The sequence below is a fragment of the Patagioenas fasciata genome, chromosome 5, assembly GCF_037038585.1.
Source record: "Patagioenas fasciata isolate bPatFas1 chromosome 5, bPatFas1.hap1, whole genome shotgun sequence".
In the NCBI taxonomy this organism is placed as follows: Eukaryota; Metazoa; Chordata; class Aves; order Columbiformes; family Columbidae; genus Patagioenas; species Patagioenas fasciata.
The window spans coordinates 27,195,115-27,215,014 of record NC_092524.1 but is presented as its reverse complement, the minus strand read 5'-3'; the positions used below and the strand labels follow the sequence as shown (position 1 = coordinate 27,215,014).

Sequence of the window (19,900 nt, the reverse complement as noted above, 5' to 3'; positions counted from 1 at the left end):
GACTGCACATCTGGTCATATCATGACAGACTATGGGAGAAGAAGAACCCTTTGTTTTCTGCAAAAATGGAAGAAAAAAATCTGATGGTGCTGGGACATCCTGCAACAGGTGTTCTCAGTCTGGGGCTGCAAATCCACCCATGAAACAGGTCAGGAACCTGCTTTTGGGGTGCTGGAGTGGCACAGCCTTATTTGTTTTATTTTCCATTTCATGGTTGTACATGTGTTGTTAGTTTATAAATTGCAGTAGTTACATTGTGCTGGGTAAGTTACTGGACTGTAGATAAAGAACTAATGTTGCTGGAGATACAGTTCATCTTCTTTTGGGGGAGAATCTATCAAGAATAGCTTTAAAATCAGTCTCTGTGAGAGTGTACACAGGGAGATTGGGCTTGTGTGTGGCTGAAGGGACCAAATCTCCCAAATTGTAATTTCTTACCGTTTCCTTTTGAATTCTGAAAATGTGCAGTGCTGGACGTTTGTTGGGAGAAAAGGGCATTGGCTTCCTGGAGGGTTTGTGAATGGAAATTGTCAAGTACTTGGGGGCAAAGTGGAAAGAAAATCTGGAGAGGTTTGAGGTTGTTGGGACCAGAAGTGCGGAAAAGCCCCATTTTACTGTGATAATCCAGTATTCAGTGGTGTCATGGGTAAGCAGCGTGTGTCTGGGCCTCTCCCTGGTTCCAAGGCTACTTGCCATAGAGTTTCTTTGAGCCTGTGTTATTCCTCAGGTGTGAGCCAGAAGAGAAGAAATACTGAGTTACATCAGATTTTTCTAAAATTGAGCTTTATTACCCTCTTTGGTTGCAGGGCTCTTCTGGCTTTTTAAAGCTGCTCTTTTCCAGTAGCAAGAGTCGATTTAGTCAGGTTTTTGGTGTGTGTTTGTTTTTTAATTTATATGTGTGCATATGGGTTTTATTTTTTCTTCTAATGTTTCCCTGTAAGAATCATCTGCAGGACAGATGGCCCACTAAGCTTCTGGGACCGTCTCCCACAAACACCTCTCTAAGGCAGCTGGGAAATCAAAGAGGAACTCTCCTTTAATGCCCTTAAAGAAAAACAGTTTCCAATCCAAATATGTTGTATTTCTTTCTCTCTGCAAGCTCTCAGCTCCCTGGGAAGTGGAATGCTGGGTGGTGGCTGTGCGGGGTGAAGGTGAGGGGCTGGGTGCTGGCTGGGGTGCAGCTGCCTGAGCCATCAGGGAGAGCGGGGGCAGCTTTGGGGTGACAGATTGCTGTGGTCTGCCAGGCTGAGAGCCTCCATGGTGAGGAGGAGGATGATTGAGGGGATGGACTCATATGCAAGTAACATAGATACAATCTCCTGCTTCAGTGGCTTCTACGTTGTGTCCTTTGCAACCAAAACACTCCTCAGCAGCAAGGGATTGACTACTTGAGAAAGCTGAATAGCACGGCCAGGCTTGTATTCAGAGGGGGTGTGTGCATGTGTGTGGTGGACAAGGTCTGTTTGTCTCCCATTTTGGGAGCCCACCAAGCCACATGCAAGGTGCCTGGGGGTGCTGTGTGTGCCTGTTGTTGTGCAGGTGCCTGACTGAGCACATTTGGGGTGCTGCAGACTGCTCTGACAGCTGCTGCTGGGGCACATAACCATCCTCCCCGAGATGAAGCCCAGTCCTGCTTTGCTGGGTGCAGAGCGGCTGGCTGTTGCTGCAGGTGCCAGTTAGCAGGCTGACAGGAGTGTGGTTGCTGTGTTTAATTATAGCTCCTGTTTGAGAAACTAGTAGAGCAACAGGGCTTTTTTATCTTGTTCTGGGGAAGCTGAGCACTTTGCAGCTTTTGATTGCAATATAACACCTTCTGTGATACAGAAAGAAACTCTCCTGTGCTCCCTGGAAAGGGAAATTTGAAACCTATGGCCAATAAAATCCTTGATCTGGGCTATACCTCCCAGATGGTATGGCTTCACCCCCAGTTGTGGTGCTTCTTGGGGCAGGATGTTTTTATGGCTGCAGAGAGTTTGTGGGCAGGAGCTGCAGTGCCTGGGAGGGACTGGGAGAGCCAGGGCTGTGGGAGAGGAGCTGCATCAATGGGGGTGCAGGGGCTGAGCCTGCCTGGGGGATGCAGCCCTAAAGCAGGTGGAGGCAGGAGTTCAGGAGAGGCTGAGCAGACTTTGGATGTCCTTCTCAGCCTGCAGTGGTAACAGGATAAGTAACACAACTCTTACCTCTCCAGTAGGTTGTCACCTGCTGAGTGGTGATGCTGGCCATTTGTGTTTGTGGTTGCTGGAGCTGCATTAGGCACAGGGTGTCACCACCTTGCATGGAGGGCATCAGGCCATGTCTGGCTATGGGGCACGTCTAACTGGCAGTGTGAGCTTTGGACATGCCTCAAGAGACTCTTCATGCATCACAGGTGGTTTGGGCTTTGAGGTTTCCGGTGGCTTGTCTGTAGGAGCTGATCTGGGGGCACCCGTTGAAGATGCCTTTCCATCTTCACTGTGTGTAGGGACAGGAGATCTCCCGTTCGGGTGTTTAGGTTTTCCCTAGAGAGGACACAGTGTCCCTGTACCTGTTGGAGTTGCTTAAAGAAGCAGCAGGGCTGTGGTGGACTTGCGAATGAACCTCTGGCAAGAGATGTTTCCTACTAGTGCTACAAAGAGCCTTCTATACTGAAAGAGCTGGTATTTATGTGGGAAGGGAGTCCTGTGTACCTGGCATGTTACAGGTGAGAAATCTGAAGTATCTCAGTTGCTCGGGTGTACAGACTGTGCCAGACTGAGCGGGAGTAGCAGCCACATCATGCTGCTGTGGTGGCTGAGTGCTAATTGTTTTTACTGCCTGAGCATCAGGTTATTTTTGGCTTGATCAGGTTTCACTCCCTGCAGATCTCTGAGGCTTCCTGATGTGCAGAAACTGCTTTGGGAGAGGTTTGTTTTCTTCTCTAGGGTGGAGAACTTACACCCCTCATCCAGGGCACGAGTCACAGTATATTATTCCCAGCAAAAAAAGTGCAAATTATTCTGTTATTTTGGATGAGTTGCTAGCCCAGAACATGCAAAGCTGTGTGCTGCAACAGGCATGGACGACATCCACTGGGAGATGGGGATAGTGATGGCCTGCTGCAGCCAGCTGGTGGCAGAAAGGTCCTAATGGTCTAGATCTATGTGCTGGATAGAAATCTAGGCAGGGAGCCGATTCAATCACTGTAGGTTCGGGATGTGCAGTTGCGGAAACACAGCATGAATATAGCTGTATCTTTGTAGTCACCTGGCACGTGGGCAGTACTGGCTCAGGGCCTGCTCCACCAAGGCTTCCTGAGGAAACTTATTAGGCTGTTTGAATAGGATCCACAAACATGTTTTGTGGCTTTCAGGTGTATTGTTGGAATAAACACGGGGGATTTGCCTCATCCCTCAGTTTCAGAGTCCTGAGCCATCTGAGGTTGTTTACCAAGAGACTATGCATGTAAAAGTGACCAGATTGAGCCTTCATATGTGAAGAAGTGGAGGGTGAATGGAGTTGTAGATCCCACTCGATTAGGCAGCAGCTTAGTGTTTGCAAGAGCCAAGGTACTTAGTACATCTGGGTATCCTGTCCTTATCTTCTGGTGTTTCCAAAGAAGGGATATAGTCCGTCCTGAAGGTGGAGGGCTGTAGTAAAGTGGGATTGTCAGACACTGAGATACTTTGTTAACAGGCCTTGTGGGAAAGAAAAGGGAAGAGATGGCTGGCTGGCTGAAAAACCTATGTGGAAAGTTATCTTTCCCTTTCTGGCTGGTCTTGCTCGTGTATGACTGCTCTGAATGGTCCATCCACTGCCTCTCCTTTGCCCTGCCCATGTGTTTGCACCCAGGCTTTCTGGCTGTCTCTGTGGCTGAGTAGGTGTGGGGTTCAGAGCAGCTGCAGTGGTCCTGGCACTGATTTCACTGGGAAAGAAACAGAACCACCAGAGCCTGGAGAAACAGCAGAGGAGAGGGACAGATGTGTCATGGCTGCCAGGGCCTTGCAAGAGGAATGCTGGGGCCACCAGCTCGGCTGCAAGAGCCGGGCACAGGGCAGATGCTGTGCTGGGCGCCCTTTCCATGTGCACAGCCCCTTGTGCTGCTGCAGTGCTGGAGATCTCCCCTTCTGGAGCAGTTCCAGTATAGTAAAGGGACAGCGTTGCTGCTTTGTATTTACTAGCGGTTCTCAACCTGTGTTGAAAGATGCTTAGGTGCAGCAGGTGCCCTGTTAGGCTGTTATAAAGGACATACATCCTTCTTGGCATCCCTCTTTAGCATAACAAATCAAAGTGGATTTGAGATGTGGAGTTGTTTCAGGCATATTGGCTTGTGAAATTTAAAAGCAGAGCCTGACAGGATAGCAAGAGTCACCTCTCTGTCCTGATCGTGATAGAGCTGAACAAACTTGTGGCCAGCTTAGATGTATAAACCCTTTCAGACATTATCTTGGCTTGACTCTGGTTTATTTTCTCTTCCTCTGCCTGCACATTGAAAGTGCTCTCAAACCCTTAGAGTGAGAAGTACTGCAGTGTCACCTCTTTAATTTCAGCAAAACTGCTTTGTCAGGTAAAAGGCTGTGCCCTGGATGATAGTGCCACCAAAACAACGTCCAGGTGAGCAACAAGCAGCAGCCCCATGGCCCCAGGGAGCCATGTCCTCACAGGTGGGCAGGAGAGCACCATCAGCTGCTCGGCAGCAGTTTGCCGAAGCTGTGGACTTCTACTTCAGGTGCCTGCAGGAATGGGGTCTGGTTCCCCCCTCGCAGCCCCGTGCACCTCCCTTGATGGCTGTGTGGCTCTGGCTGCTGCAGCATCATCGCATGTGCAGTTGAGTCTCCCCTCTCCTGTGCTGCAGAGCTCCTCTGCTCTCCAGACGCTGGGAGAGAAGCGGAGATACTGGGGGAAGAGCTGTGGAGGTGGGGAGAGATGGAGCTATCGTTAGCATGGCACCAGTGAGGTTTCTTTGCACCACGAAGCAGTAGCTATCAAAATTGAGTGCGCTGTGCTGAACAGCCGAGCAAGGGAACAGATGCTGAAAGGAGCCTGTGAAGAAAACTGATTTTGGAGGATAAAACCCTTTTTTCAACTGCACATAGGCACTGTCCATCAGTGAGCTGTCATGGGGAGCAGGAATTGCCTGTTTATGGTGATCGATCTGCACAGCCCCCGGAATGCTCAGAAAAAGGATTAAGGAGGGAAGAATTGCAGAAGGAGGAGGTGGAGGTTTCCCTTTAAAAACGCACAGGATAATAGAAAACATCCTTTAAATTGTCAGGGTGTCAGGATACATTCCTGTAAGTATAACATTTTCAAATCCTCGGCATCTTCTATCTAAATGTCTTTGAATTAGTGCTAATGCATTTGTTAGCTCATTATTCATTAATATTCCATATTCATTAGATGGGCTCTTTCTCTGGAAGATGGGGATAATGAGATGTGGGACTGGCTGCAGGGCCATACCATAGCTTTGCTTAGTGCTGTAAGAGTGTGGTTTTATGTACCAGAACGGCCTTCAGTGACTGTTTTATTGGCATTTGTATCTGGCCTATGTTGTCCTGGCTCTTGGACAGTGGTTCACCACAAATTACTGGAAATTTTTAATGGGAGAGCAGTGCTAATGACGACATGGATAAGTTTCCACTAAGTCCTGCCCTGAAAGCAACTGATGAAGGCAAATTTTGCTCTGTGGTCAGAGTTGCAAAACTGCCTCTGTAATCACAGAGCTGTTCATTGCTGTCTTCACTGGTGAGTCATGGAGTCAGCCCTTCTGCCCCGTCACCTTCCTTTGCTTCTTGCCCTCAGGAGCGATTTTTCTAGAGATGAAGTCCTTTTCCCTTCTTTTCTCTCTTTTTTTTTTTTCCTTCTGTTTTTCCCCTGGCAAATCTTCTCTTCTTCTGACCATGAAGCGGACAGAACATGAGATGTGGGCATCAGGCTTTCCCTGGCAAGAAACCAAGAGGCATCCAGAGGTGCCAGGCTGGTGCAGCCAGCAGGCTCAGCACTCGAAGTCCAGCAAGCCTCAGGTCTCTCATCCCTGGGAAAGGCTTTGGTGACCCAGGGCCAGTAGGATGCTGCTGCTTAGGCCTTCTGGCAGACTTTTGCCTCAGCTACCAAGTCTTCATAGAAGGGCTTTGCTTTGGTCGTCACCAAAGCATGCAGGGAAGGGAGAATGGCTGAATAGGTACTCGGTGCCTTTCCAGGGGTGTTAGCACTGTGCATCAGTCCTTTGCTTGGGACTGTCCTCCCTGTGTCCCAGGAGCTGTGTCAAGCCAGATGAGGGGTGTGGGGTGGCCTCAGAGTGGTGCTTAGGCTCAGAGTGAAAGAGGGGAGCATTCAGCAGAGGAGTGTTGCTTCAGGATTGGGCTGGATAGCTTCAGTCAGAAAATGCTGGGCTAGAAATTCCACAGCAACAAGTCTCTGGTTTCAGCAGCACTGCAGTTCTGGTGGGGAAACCACTTGGTATCCAACCTTGTGGGTCTGTGCCTGCCAGGAGCAGAAAGGACTGCAGGATCTGTAGTAAAAGAAATTAAAAAGAGGTCAAGCTTTTCTGTTTGACACATCACTCTGGCTTTGGGGTGGATTTTTTGTGCAGATTATCTAGATTTGAGTACACTCAAAATATTTGACAACTTGGGTTAGCAAACTCCAGATGTGATAAATCTTCCGAACTTTTCTAGTAGCAGCTACTTTTTTAGTTTCTTGCCTTGTACTCGAACGTAGGCATGAGTGTACAGCTTCCATCTTCTTACTGAGCAGTTGTTTTCCGTTGTCCCTCTTGTGAGATATTTTCAGACCCTGGCTGCTACATCTGGCTCTGTGCTGCTTATCCAGTAACCTGGGCTTAGTTATTCGATGGAATAAGGGGGAAAAAAATGCAGCCAAACAAACCCCCCTACAGTCCAAAAGAAGCACCTGCAAAGCCCTGAGTAGCTGAACAGGCTCACTGAAAATAATATTGCTTGTCTGCTGAAGGGGTCTTGTTAAATGCTTGATCACAGGATTCAATCTTTGCACTGTCCCAGTGAGATCTCTTAGCTTTGCCTTACAGAGGGTTAGGTTGGGTGCTTGCAGATGTGACTGTCTACTCTTGGCTGGACAACCACAGGGAAGGGTTTTCCTGTGAGAGGGAAATCCCTTGCGAGGCAGCGGGACAACACTCGCGTGCATGATCCCAAAATAACCGGTACCTCATTTCATTACTCCCTGAAGGCTCTTGTCTTTAGACAAGAGCATAAATCCTCTCCTCCTTGGGAGGAGGCTTGGCTTGGGCACAGGACTATCGGTGCTTGAGCCCTGTGCTTGCTTGGGCTGGATTAGCTGTGCCTGATGCCTATGGGGATTTGTCTGTGGGTCATCTGGGAGGGCGAAGTGGCAAATGGGAAAATGTCATTGTGTTCAGCTGAGCCAAGATGAAATGAAGATGAATTGGAAGAAAAAACTTTCTGAACTCAGTGTTTCCAGGATTTTGTGATTGCAGGATGATACAGAGTGATTTCATGGGACTCTTGACACCTCTACCTGTATACCACCATGCCAAGGCAGAAGTTCTCTTCCACTGTAGCTTCTGTCAGTTATCTTTGTCCTGTTTTTATACCAGATAGTATTGGTAGTTTCTAGTTGCCATTATCTTCCCTTTCCCAGAAAGCAATGTATACTCAAAGTCTTACCTCTGGCTTGTTGTTTGGGGGCTAGTGTGTTCTAGCACAATGTGGGGGCTGCATCATCTTGCGGGGGCTGAGCCTTGTGTGGTATTTGGCCTGAAATGGCAAGTGAAGGGTGTGATATACAGCATGGAGAAACACAGAAGACAAAGCATCACTTAATTACTTTAGTTCCTCTAGTCTGGGAAGCATTTAATTCCCCTGATCTAAGAAGCAGCCAAGAGGTAGCGTTGGGCATTTACTCGGCCTGGGATAGGCCAAACTACAGTTTGTTGCTCAAAAGGATTTATAGCTATGCTAAAGCCACACTGCTCTGATACATTAGATATATTAGATGTAGTAAATGATGTATTAGAGATATATATATATGTTTTTTTTCCCCCTTCTGGCAGATCCTGGTGACCTCAGGATCACCCTGAGATGAGCCTCCTGTAGCTGGGGCTCCCTGCCCTGGGAGGATGAGGAGCCATCTGCTGGCCTAACAGGAAGATTTTTGTGGTGTTGGCTGTTTCATTTTGTTTTTCCTGAACTTTGTGAAATTTCATGTGACGGCAGAGCCACTTCCCACGCCCCCTTGCACCGCCTCGCAGCTGAGGGCTGGGAGGTGGAGGGTCACCACCATGGCGGCGAAGCAACCCCCACCACTGATGAAGAAGCACAGCCAGACGGACCTGGTGAGCCGGCTCAAGACGCGCAAGATCCTGGGGGTCGGTGGGGAGGACGATGACGGCGAGGTCCATCGCTCAAAGGTGAGGGTAGTGGAATGGGAAGCCTGGGTGCAGTAATGATGGAAAAGAGACCTTCTGCTTGGGCAAATCAATGCGGTGTGGGGTGGTTTTTTTGCTTCTAACTTCTGTAGCCTCTTTGGCAAAAGCAGGGCTCACAGCTCCGTGAGGCTCCTGTAAAGGGAGGCACAAAGGCCACGGTGGTACAAAGGATGTTGCCTTTGAGCAGCAATGGGCCATGCAGCCTGCTGGGTTCATCTGAGCTGCAAAAAATGGCTTTTTTGTGGTAATGGGGTGAGCTCTGCCCTCAAGCTGCATTAATCCATTCCCGAAATTGTATTGCAAAGACGCCCATGAGCTAGCTTGGAGCTGGTGCTGTAGGACCATGGTAGAACCAATGCCTACCAGCCAGTGGCCTGGACACTAGAGCCGCATTTGAAGTGGTGACTCTCAGAAGATGCATGAATTGCAAACAGTGTTTCAGTGGAGTACCAGAGCTGGAGAACAAGGATGAGAACCACAGGAGCCCTGTCTGGGATGCTCCCTAGAGAACTTGCTGGCAGGGCATTGCCTGGCTCCATGCCTGCATGTGGGGAACAGCAGAGCCCTCTGAGAGCTCTCTGCAACCAAAAGCTCCCTCAGTACCTGAGCCCTATTGCTGGGCTCAGTCATTGCCTGTGCTCCATCAGGATGGGACGTGCAGGTGGTGTGTGGGAGGGAGACAGTTCCCTACATACATAGGTGAGAGGAGGCAGGAGTTAATGCTGACCCTGCACCAGCCCCACACTGCAGGTTGCTGATACCAGTAAGGGAGCAGTAGAGGCTACAGCTCCTGATGGAAATCCAGGCAGCCTTCAGTAGGTGCTGGGATCAAGGGGTCATAGGTGAATCCCGTGTCCTTGTCTTCCTTCCAGCTCTCTTAGAGATAAGCTCCCACATGAGGTTAGGTATGCTGGTTTGGACTGGCAAATATTGCCTGAAGGCTGGGGAAGGATCTGCCCAGTCACCTTGTGCCTTTTATTTGAATTTCAGATTAGCCAAGTACTGGGAAATGAAATCAAGTTTGCTGTCCGGGAACCACTGGGGCTCAGGTAAGATACTGGACCACCTTGGAGCTGGGTTGGCTGAGGGCCCTTGGCCACAGCATCCCTGACAGCTCTGGGTGCTGACACCAGCTCTGCTGGTGTACCAGTGTCACTGCTCCCTGCAGGGCTTCTTGGAGGCCATGAGACCAGATGAGTTCTGCTTTCTTCCACTATAAATCAGCCTGAGACCCTTAAGCTCTTGTCTCCCAGCAGGTGCTTGGAACCACAGGGGCTGCATGGAGCTGGAGGAACTCCTGGTCTCATGTGTGACAGGGTGGTGCATCTTGTGGGGACCTCCAGCTCTGTGCCATCCTCTTGGCAGGGTCACTTCCCTCCTCTGCTTGGGTGTGGGGGATTTTGGCTCTGCCTCACCAGCAAAGCCAGTCTGCATGCTGAGGCTGGAGCTACAGGGGGGTCTGTGGGAGGTGAGTCCTCCCGTGGGAGGCTTGTGTCTGCTGGGGTTATGCTGGGGAGAGGATGAAGGCTGATGCTTAAGCAGGCAGCCAGGAACATGCTTTGTGAAGTATGAGTGATAGGATCACTCCTGTGCTCACACTGGGCTCTGTCTTCCCTCACTCAGGGTCTGGCAGCTGGTTTCCGCCATCATGTTTTCTGGGGTTGCCATCATGGTAAGTGAGGGATGTGGTCCTGGGCACTACCAGCTCATGACTGCCAAAGGGGTCCCCCCAGTGTCGCTTCTCAGTCCTGGCATTTATCCCCCTCCTCTGCTTCAGCAGATGCTGCTGCTTTTTGTTGTGAGGCCTTTGCCCTCACCATGTCTCAGTAATGGGCTTTCCTAGCAGTGTCCTTGGTGGTTTGTTCCCATCACTGGAGTCTGTTTTCATCAGCAGGGTCATAAACCACACATAGTGTGGCAGCTTCGGCCATATAAACCAGCCACGAAGCCTGTAGCTGACATGCTGATGTTTCTTGTGCCTCCTTAATTTCCAATTTCCTGGCCGGTATTTCTGATCCCATAAAGGCTTGATGTTGGAGTGCTGCTGCCCAGGCAGGCATGTTTTGATGACCCTGGCCAGTGCAGGCTGCTGAGTCTCTCCCTTGCCTCTGCCAGGCCCTTGCTTTCCCTGACCAGCTCTATGACGCTGTCTTCGAGGAGGAATCGGTGAGCAGCAAGACTCCCATCCGGCTCTATGGAGGAGCCCTCCTCAGTGAGTGCTGTGCTGATTTACCTGGGGAGCACCACAGCCCCATAGAGTAAGGGGACAAGACACCAAAATGGCAGGAGTGGTCAAAGCCTGTGCCCAGCAGGACAACTGCAGCTGGAGAGTAGACGATCTGCTCTTAGCAAATAAATGGTTTGTGTAAGGGTATTTTGAAAAGCTGAGCTAGTGCTGCTTTGTCCTAGGAGCTGTGCATACTGCAAATACCTGGGGGAGTACCCCCGAGTGCCCCAGCAAAGGGTAATGGTAGATGGGGGGCTGGGCTGCAGCTGAGGCCAGACCCCCCTCGTGGGAGAAGGGCTGGGGGATGGTATCCCAGGAGGGCCCATGCAAGAGGCCCAGGAGCTGTGGGGCACAGGACAAGAAGGTGAGGGGGGCCTGGAGGACAGATCCAGAGAAAGAAATGAGTGGAGGAATTAAACACACAGGGTTTGTTTAGCTCTGCAAGTGCTCCCCAGCTGCAGGGACTGCACCTCCTGGATGCCCCACCAGGTCCCTCTTCGGGTCCGGTAGGCTGCAGAGGGTGCTGCCCCGCACCAAAGGGCGGGCGGGCGGGTGTTGCAGGGTGTGTTTTTGGGGGCTTGGCGGGGTTCCCGGGCCTGCAGCAGCACCGTGCGGGCGCGGCGGGAAGTGCAGCGGCTGGGCAGGGCGCAGCTGCCCCAGAGCCGTGTCCCGCCGGGGGAACCCGAAATGGGTGATCCGGGGCAGGCAGGTGGGCTGCCCTTTCTCGGTGATCCCCCCGGCCCTCGGGTAGCTGCCCTCTGCTGTCGCCTGCAGGTATCGCGCTCATCATGTGGAACGCTCTCTACACGGCCGAAAAAGTCATTATCCGCTGGACGCTGCTGACGGAGGCTTGCTACTTCGCCGTGCAGTTCCTGGGTGAGTGGCTGCAGCCACCCGGGGCGGGAGGATGCAAAGGATCGGAGTGCACCCTGCGAGGAGGAGAGGGGAGATGGGGAGAACCACCTGCATGAGCAGTGAGACTGAAGGTGAAATTGGAGCAGTGCCCTTGGGGCTGATGGAGTGAACTCCAGGCTGAAGGGGTTGTGGGGTAAGGCCCTGGGAGTCATAGTGGATTCAGCTGATGGGAAGATGTTGTCACTGCCTCCTGTCTGGCACAACCACAGCAGCCATCGATCCCAGCTGTCTCTGTGCTGCTTCTGGAGACAGCTCCTTTGCTCAGTGGGACTGGCAAAGTTAACGTGGCCCTTAGAGCATCTTCCCTGCCAGCTCTTCTCCCTTTTCTTTCTCTGTGGAGTAGCTTCTTCCTTGGGCTGCTCACGGAAGGGTGCCCAGGTGCAGGGGAAACATCTTCCTCTGACCATTTATTTTTTTCTTCCTAAAAGTATCCTGGCCTTCATAGCCAGCACAGGTCATCTCCTGGAGTGGGCTGCCTAGGTGGGGCTAACAAGAAAAGTCTGTGGCAACCTACACGAAATAGAGGATGTTGAGTCTTGCCAAAACAGAGAATAACAGTTCAGCTTGTTTCTAGGGAGCTTGTCGGTGTTTAACAATGAAGGGAATTTTGTAGGCATATTAGTAGCTCACTAACTATTACAAGGTAGCTGGTTTAGATATGGGCTATGTGTTAGCAGCCAAAAAAGAGGTAGCGTGTGTGGGGACTCTATGTATTTTGTAGGTGCTTCTACAGTTGTAAAATGTTTATCAGCACTGAAGTGGTCAAATTGCAAAGCAGACTCACGAACATGCAGCTTCCACAATTAACACCTGAGCATGACATAAACTCAACATCTGCTCAAGTGACCATTTCAAGCTGTAGCTGCTTGAACATGGGGCTGCCTTTAAAGCAGGGTTTCTGCGAGTGAGGGCTCTGTATACCTGTGGCTAACTTCAGGGCTGTGCAGTCAAGCTAGTGAAGAGCAGTTTTGCTGTGCATGTAAGCCTGGTGGGCTGCAGTGTTTGCAAGGCTCAGCAGGTCTTCCTAGGAATCTGCGTTAGAGGGCAGTAGAAAACAGCTTTGTACTACTTGTCTCCATTTGTTTTTTCATCACCAACCTCTGCCTTGTCTCCCCGCTTCTTCTCCAGTTACCACTGTCTCCCTGGTTGAAAGCAGCCGGATAGCCACAGGTGCCGTGCTCCTCCTGGTCAGCCGAGTCCTCTTCATCCTCATCAGCATTTATTATTATTACCAAGTTGGACGCCGTCCCAAGAAAGTCTAATTCCTGGGCTTTTTGTCATGGGAAGGGTGGGAGGGTGGGGTTTGTGTCGGTAATTTTGCATTATAATTAACTTTTTTTTGTTAGTCCCTTTCTGTTCTAAAGTGACTTCCTTCTTTTCCACTTACCGGCATGAATCAGTGTGTAGCCCGGTGCTGGTGGTATTGCCAGGTGAAATGTGGGGGAGCAGCGTCCGGCAGGTCCCCCCAGCCCCTCTGGAGGAGGCAAGGAGCGGAGGGAGGAAGGCTCAGGGAGGTGTGTGGGCCTGGCAGGCTCAGGGAAAAGAGCCGGTTTCCTGAGGGAAACTGGCCAACAGGATTACAGGCTCTGAACCCACTGGAACAAAGCACAAAATACAACTAGCACATTGAAACCAAATCCCTGAGGAGACAGGGTGGTAAGGAAACAGCTGAAGGACTCAGCTACTCCTTGTGGTAACTCTTGCACCTGCCTGGTGGAGTATGCCCTTGCGTACTGCCTGTTCCCCTTTTAGCAAGCACTTACTGCCCAGGTACCTCGGAGCCGGTCTGCGTTAGGTCTAGTTCAGCGCTTTGCAAACAGTTCTTCTTTCCTCGCTGCCAGAGTTGCCACCCTGCTTGTAGTTTTGTAGGAGATAGAGCAAAAGAAGAGGGACACCCCTTGCTTGATCCCTTCACAGGGACAGCACTGGGAAGGGCGGAGCCGCTTAAACTAGAATGTGTGAGAAGCAAAGGCAGCTATTGGAAAAAGCCCATTGAGCACAAAGCCATCCCTGTGCTTGGGATGTTTCATGAGGTTTCTGGACTGGGGTCCTGTCCCTTCACACCAGAACACTTCCTATAGTTGCAGCTTCTCTGGTGGTAGCAGCAGTGGTAGATGTGAAGTAGTGTCTGGTGCTTCAGTTAAGCAGGGGCTGGAGTGCTGCTGTGGTCAGCACTAGTGAGAGCATTGGTACAGCTGCTTGGGTCAGTGAACAGCCTCTGGAGATGAGCCCCAGCTGTGGGAGATGTGTTCCAGCTCTGCTGGTGTCAGGCATCACAGCTCTTCTCACTTTGAGAACACCAAAGTTCATTGCATTTAATATACTTAACTGGGATGAAGCAAGGAGGGAGGTGTATGAAGGCATTATTTTATATTCTAATCCAGTAAAAGAAGGATTCTATGTGCTTTAATACTCACTGGCCAGTCTCCCCAACACCTATTGGGCTTAACAGCATTGGCTGCCCTACTTCCTTGTGCTTTCCTTGTGGACTATCCCTGTCCGCAGCTAGAGGTGGCATTTTTTTGTTCTCTAAGGGGACTAAGGTCTGTGTACAGGATATGGACTTCTTACTCAGTGTGTTCCCTGGAATAGAGCTGATGTCCCAAAATCCCCATAGAGAGTTGCCTATGCAAACAGAAATGTTGGTGGGAACAACAGCCCTCAAGCCACTGGTGAGACTGGGATCTACAGCTGTTGCTGTTTAATATCTTAGTGGAGTTAGAAGAAGGTAGTGGGTACTTACTGTGTGTTGTGTTAGTGCTTTTGGCATTTAGAAGCAGCTGCATAAACCTGGCACACTGTGTGCATTGTACCTCTTGGCCATGCAAAATGCCTGTCAGGTAAGAACACTGAAAGTAGTTGAACCAGGAAATATTACAACTAACTTTTTTTCCTAGAAAGTAAATCAAAGGGAGAGGGAACATCCAAGAGCAGGCTAAATTCTGGAGCCTCCCAATAACACATACCTGCCAAGCTGCTTTCAACATGTCCAAAATATGATACTGAGCAATGAAGACTTATGTTTAAAAGGAGCCTTTCTGGTCAGGTGGAAGAGTTGGGCTCCAGGTGGGAAACATTTTCCCTGTGAAGCAGGAAATGATCAAGTGCAGCCTGGAGAGTATCACAAATTAGACAGTGATGCCGTGTGTGGGAGCCAGAGTGTGGCATGCTGTGGCTGTTGCTTTTACCCTGCACGCCCACCTGCATGCATGGGCAGCTGCAGTGGTAGTAGTTGTTGGTATAGGTATGTGAAGCTTGATTCTTTGTGTTTTGGGGTCACATGAATGTATACACAGACTGATTGTTGGTTTTGGGGGGGGGTGGGAAATTGCATTTGTAGGAAAGACAAGTAAAACTGACCACAGCAAAAGCAATCTTGCAGAAGGAGGAAATGGAGGGTCATCTTAATACTGTCCTCCCATCTGTGTTAGCTGCAGGTCCTAGGAACTTAGTTATGACCTTGGGTCTGTAGATGGCTGCCTCATTGGGGTACCTTAAAATGCCATCCAGCAGGTGAGAGAAATGAGTTGCTGCACTATGGGAGAGCAGTTCTCTGAATACTTGTTGCTGGTTAAATTAGGGGAAGCAGTTACAGCTTTCCAAAGGAGCTTTAAATGATGTGAGGTCCGATTCCTCCCCTGCTTAGCAGCTGCCTCTGCAAAACTTAATAACAGTGAGACATTTCTAGTTTTGCCATTTGCTGTCTTCTGCTCCAACACAGGGCAATACCTGGAGGGTGTAGTCTTGTAAAGGTTTTCATGCTACTTGGTACCTAGTCCTAAAAGAGGAGAGATGAGAAGTTGTTTTATTTTTGTGCTTCTTGCTCCATCTTGCAATAAATGGACCATGTAGAAAGTGTAAGTGGACTGGGGCTCTATACCTCTTCTGCAACAGAGATGGGAGAGATAGATGCCCCTGCCTGGCAACAGCTACATCAGCAAGGTGCCACAGGAAACACCTGGTCAGGTCCCCTTGAGGAGGTGAATTTGTAGCAGGTGAGGTCTAGGAGGGTGTTTCTCATGGTGACTTGAGGATGGAGACCAGAGAGCATCTGCAGCACTGCCAAAACCCAGCTGTGGCTTGTGTCTTTACTCTGGTGTGAATGGGGGGGAGAGGGAGGAGGATGGTGAAACATATATACAGAACTACATCCCTAAGGACAGAATTGCTGGCATCACAGCTGCAGGTGCCAGTTGAGCTTGTAGTTTGGGATCAAAAGCCTGAGGTATCACTTCAGGCTCGGCTGTTGATCTGCTGAGAAAAAAATACCCTCTCCACAGGCCTCAGTTTCCTTTATCTGTTAAATTGTGAGAAAGGCCTTGGACTGACATCATCTCCCAAGGGAGACTGTAATGAATTACCTGCATTTGTATAATGTTGTGTAGGGTTGGGAGCTGTGCTCCCCAGGGGGTTGTGCTCTGAGCAGGCACGGGCTGGAACTAAGGCTGACCCCCTTTCTCTGCCAGAGATGGACCCAAACCCTTGCATTTGTAGAGCCCTCGCTTTTGAGGGTGAAGACGGCTCATCATTCTCATAACTCCCTACATCACCTTATTTACGCCTAACTGATATCTGGCAAACTGGAGCTGGTGACAAAGGAGAGGCTCTGTCTGTCCTAAGCTGGCCTCTCCTTCCTGGTCAAGGGTTTTTACTTAGGGGGAGGGGGGAGGATGTGACACTTCAGTTTATACCTCATTTTAGCTGCTGTACCTGAGTTATTATTTCTCCTCTGGTAAGAAAGTGACTGTACTTAACACCAAGCAAATAGTGAAAAATTAAAGCTGTTTCACTTCACTGTCACAATATCTTTCTTTTATTTTTCATTTTTTTAAGAAACGCACACAAAAACCGTGCAGAGTACTTCAGGCTTGTGTTCTCATTTATATTACAAAAAAAAAAATCCTTTCAGTATAAAAAAGCATTACAGTAGGGAATACAGGATAAATTAGCTCCACTATCTAATAAAAAGAACATTTACAGTTTTTAAAATAGATTTCCAACATTATTTCACACACAGCCCTTTTCCCAGGCATTTGTGACAGTCATTTGAGCATTAAATAACAATGGGGAGGCAGGGGTGCTGACAGGGGCTGGGGGCTTGCAGGCACAGGCTGCTCTTTCCTCCTTCCATCCAAGGTGCTTGGGCTGTGGTCGCAGTGCTGCAGCAGAGACAGCAGCACAGCAGCTCCTGCTGGGCCCCAGCCTGCCCCAAGCTCTCCAGCGAGTGGTGAATTGAGCTTGAGCCCTGGACCCCAAAATATTCACCAGAGCTCTTAACAAATATAAAAATGCAGTTGCTTCTCCTGTCTACTGTTCTGAAAGCTACCATACAACAGAGGGGGCCACCACACAATCAAGGGACAAACCCAACAAATTTACATGCTTTGTCACACAGCAGGAGTCTGCTTTCTGGGCTTGCCTGTTCCTTAAATTTCTCCAGGGGGGAATTCCTTCTGCATGTTACCAACTTCCATAGGTCCCCTCACATTTGCACATAACAGCTCTTTCCTGTTCTTGTTTAAAACGTGCTGCCTGGCTTTTGCTGGGGGTTCAACCTGTGTTTCCAGTGGCATGCCAGCCAGATGCAGAGAGGCTTTGAAGTCTTCATCCAGGAAAAAAGCAATGGGGGATCATACAAGAAGGTAAGAGAGAAGAAACAATTGCAAAGGCCAAAATAACAGACAAATAAGAAATCTTTTTGAAGATACAGGGACAATCATTAGGAGAGCAGGAAAGTGAAAAAGCTAAAAACAGACAAAGCAATGAGTACAGGATTAGGAAAAACAAAGAGAAGTAAGCCTGCAGAGATCCTACATGAGGCATGTATATTTAACACCTGGTGCTCTGGCTGCTTTGGTCAGGTTCCCAAAGTGTCAGAAAAGGCCTTCAAGGGTTTGTTGTTGTTGTTTTCTTCAGCCATACACCAGATTACAAATCTGGGTATTTGCCTTCCAGGCTCTAACCTGAGATAGCCAGGCCTTTGAATAATAAATTGAGAGGAAAGGAAAAAAATTAGAGCCTTGGGGAGGCAGTTTGGCTTCTCTTGCTCACCTCCAGCCAAATTACCATCTCTGCTGATGGTTTTGTTTCTCCCCTGGGAATTGCTCCCCCAGAACAATTACTGACACCAGCTCCTGAGGCAGAATCAGAACAGATCAGCTTGCCTTCTGCTTGGCCCATTCCCTGCAAGACTAGTAGATGCAACAGATTTTTCCTATCTTAAGTGTAGCACCTGCTGTCGGGTACAAATACTGCTGGGTTTTGGCTAGCAGAACTATTTTCCTTCATTAAACAGCAGACCAGAATTTAACACTAACATGCCTCATTAAAAGCAGGTCCAGAAGGAAATAGTTCAGGAAACCTTTTCACGAGGCTTAACTCAACATCATGCTCAGCAGCCCTGGTCTCCTGTTGCTGGAATACAGTGGCTGCAGCTCCACCTGCCCCTGCCCTCTCCTGCTAATGAGCAAATTGTTCTCAAACAAAGACTGGAAAAGCTCTAATGCCTCATTCCTGTTCCTTACTATCCTGATTCTGTGGCCTGGATATTTAGCCAGGGTCTTTATCATGGACCAGGCTTTCTGCTGCTTTCCTCCCTTCCCCATAGCCTGTGCAGTGCCCCTGGGAGAGCTGAAGGGACACAGCCCCAGTGGTGCAAGGTAGCAGCCAAAGCACATCTGCTGTTGCAAAGCCAGGGCATGAGGCTACTGCTCAGCTCCTCACTGCTGCCTTCTGCCTTCTCTCCTTCCTTGCCCATGGTTACAGGTTTCAGAAGGGCTGATTTAAGCCAAAATAAAAGCACTTTGTAATGTGAGCATATAAAAAGTGTAAAAAGACCTAAACTAAACACGAAACCACAGCCCCTTCTGTCTGCCCCCAGGCAAAATGATTTTGTGATCAGGAAGTGACCAGATGAAGAATTAAGGCAACAGGTGTTGAAGCTTCCAGAGGAGAGGATCCAGTGACCTGTCCAGGTTGATAACCACTACCACCAGAGCAGGAGCTGGTGTGGTTGGGCTGCACGCTGGGTGCTCTTAGAGCCTGCCTGAGGCCTCTGTAGTTCCATCTTAATCTCTGACCAAGGTCCAGTCCCAGGCATGTTGCTCAAGTTTACTTCCAAATGATTAAGTAGCTGACATGTTAGTTAAATGTCAAACTATCTCAAGGGAGGAAATACTCTCAACTAACAGGCAGACTAAAACAATTCTGAGGATGCTTTCGTCATGAGCCCATGGGAGGATCTCGGGGGAAATCCTCTGAGCACAAATGACGCCACAAGTCTGTTTCAGGCAAATAGCAGGGGAAAGGCTAGCAAACCTCAGCCCCCCCATCCAGCACCATACCTGGACCTGCCCTTCGGTCTAGAAAGCATGTAGGAACCACTGCAAATACTTATTCTAACAGAGCACCACAAACTGCTTTTTGCAAGTATGAAGGGAAAGGCAAAGGCTGGCAAGATTTAAACACAATTTCTTTCCCTTCTCAGAAAGGCAGCAGTATCAATGATTCTTGACCAGAACTATTATTTTCCCAGGAGATGGGAACACAGCAGGGAACTACTTGCTCTCTTTCACAACAATGAACAGTAAATCTTAGTAAAAACACAAAAGTAGGCACCAAACTCTTGACCGTCAGCCAGCTTTAGCTGAGTCCCATGGCTAAGTGAGACCACGCTGCCCCTGCCTGGGGCTCCAGAGGAAAGCCAGCCTCACTGAAGTGCATGACATCGTTGACAAGCTTCAGGCGACAAGGGCAAAGCTTCCACTGAAGAATGGTTATTCCCACTCTGTGGCTGGGAATTAAACCCAAAATAGCGTGAACAACTACCTACTTCCTAGATGAGCCACCACCACTTGTTTCAAACCTGCTGGACAGTCACAGACTTCAGCCAACCTGCTGCCTTATCCAGCCCCTGTGTGGTTGTTCTTCAGTCCTTTGCTGTCTAAAACATGAATGGTAGGCATGGCCTTGCGAGAGAGGCAGCTGTGCTCATCCTCTTGCTCCCCCCGCCAGCTTGGTGAGTCTCTAGTGCAATCGTCTGCGCTGGGCTCCTGCTCCATGGCTGCTCTGGGTGGCTCTGGGCAAGGGTCCGGTGTACAGTGTAGTGCACATCACCTCAAAGTTCCAGCCCCTGAAGTACAATCCTTTTGGTCATTCATATATTACAACCTTCTTGTTTTTTTTTTCTTTTCTTTTTTTTTTTTCCCCCTTTTACCCCATTTTGTTAAAAAAAATAAAGTTTTTTGGGTGTTCTCAGGTTTTGTTTCCTCTGATATTCCTTCTTTCTTCCGAGCACACAGGGAATATGGTGGTTCACAGGCTGCCCCTTACTGGATCCCACGAAAGAGACACATGGCAAAGATCATGGCGAACAG

At 49.4% G+C, this 19,900-nt stretch overlaps 2 protein-coding genes across 7 annotated transcripts in view; one reads left to right on the top strand and one right to left on the bottom strand.

Annotated features, from left to right (window-relative positions):
* The window catches only part of TP53I11 (tumor protein p53 inducible protein 11), a 25,556-nt gene extending 9,228 nt beyond the window's left edge, over nucleotides 1–16,328 (top strand). Inside the window, exons 2-7 of the mRNA XM_065839444.2 lie at nucleotides 8,009–8,365; nucleotides 9,374–9,432; nucleotides 10,007–10,055; nucleotides 10,499–10,595; nucleotides 11,385–11,486; nucleotides 12,654–16,328. Coding sequence (XP_065695516.1) covers nucleotides 8,237–8,365; nucleotides 9,374–9,432; nucleotides 10,007–10,055; nucleotides 10,499–10,595; nucleotides 11,385–11,486; nucleotides 12,654–12,787 — 570 coding nt within the window. The 5' untranslated portion in view covers nucleotides 8,009–8,236 and the 3' untranslated portion in view covers nucleotides 12,788–16,328. The remainder of the gene's footprint in view (nucleotides 1–8,008; nucleotides 8,366–9,373; nucleotides 9,433–10,006; nucleotides 10,056–10,498; nucleotides 10,596–11,384; nucleotides 11,487–12,653) is intronic.
* Nucleotides 16,310–19,900, bottom strand: part of TSPAN18 (tetraspanin 18) — a 130,808-nt gene continuing 127,217 nt past the window's right edge. For all 6 annotated transcript variants that reach the window (XM_071809111.1, XM_071809112.1, XM_065839441.2 and 3 more), the window contains one exon: nucleotides 16,310–19,900. In XM_071809111.1, coding sequence (XP_071665212.1) covers nucleotides 19,853–19,900 — 48 coding nt within the window. In that variant the 3' untranslated portion in view covers nucleotides 16,310–19,852.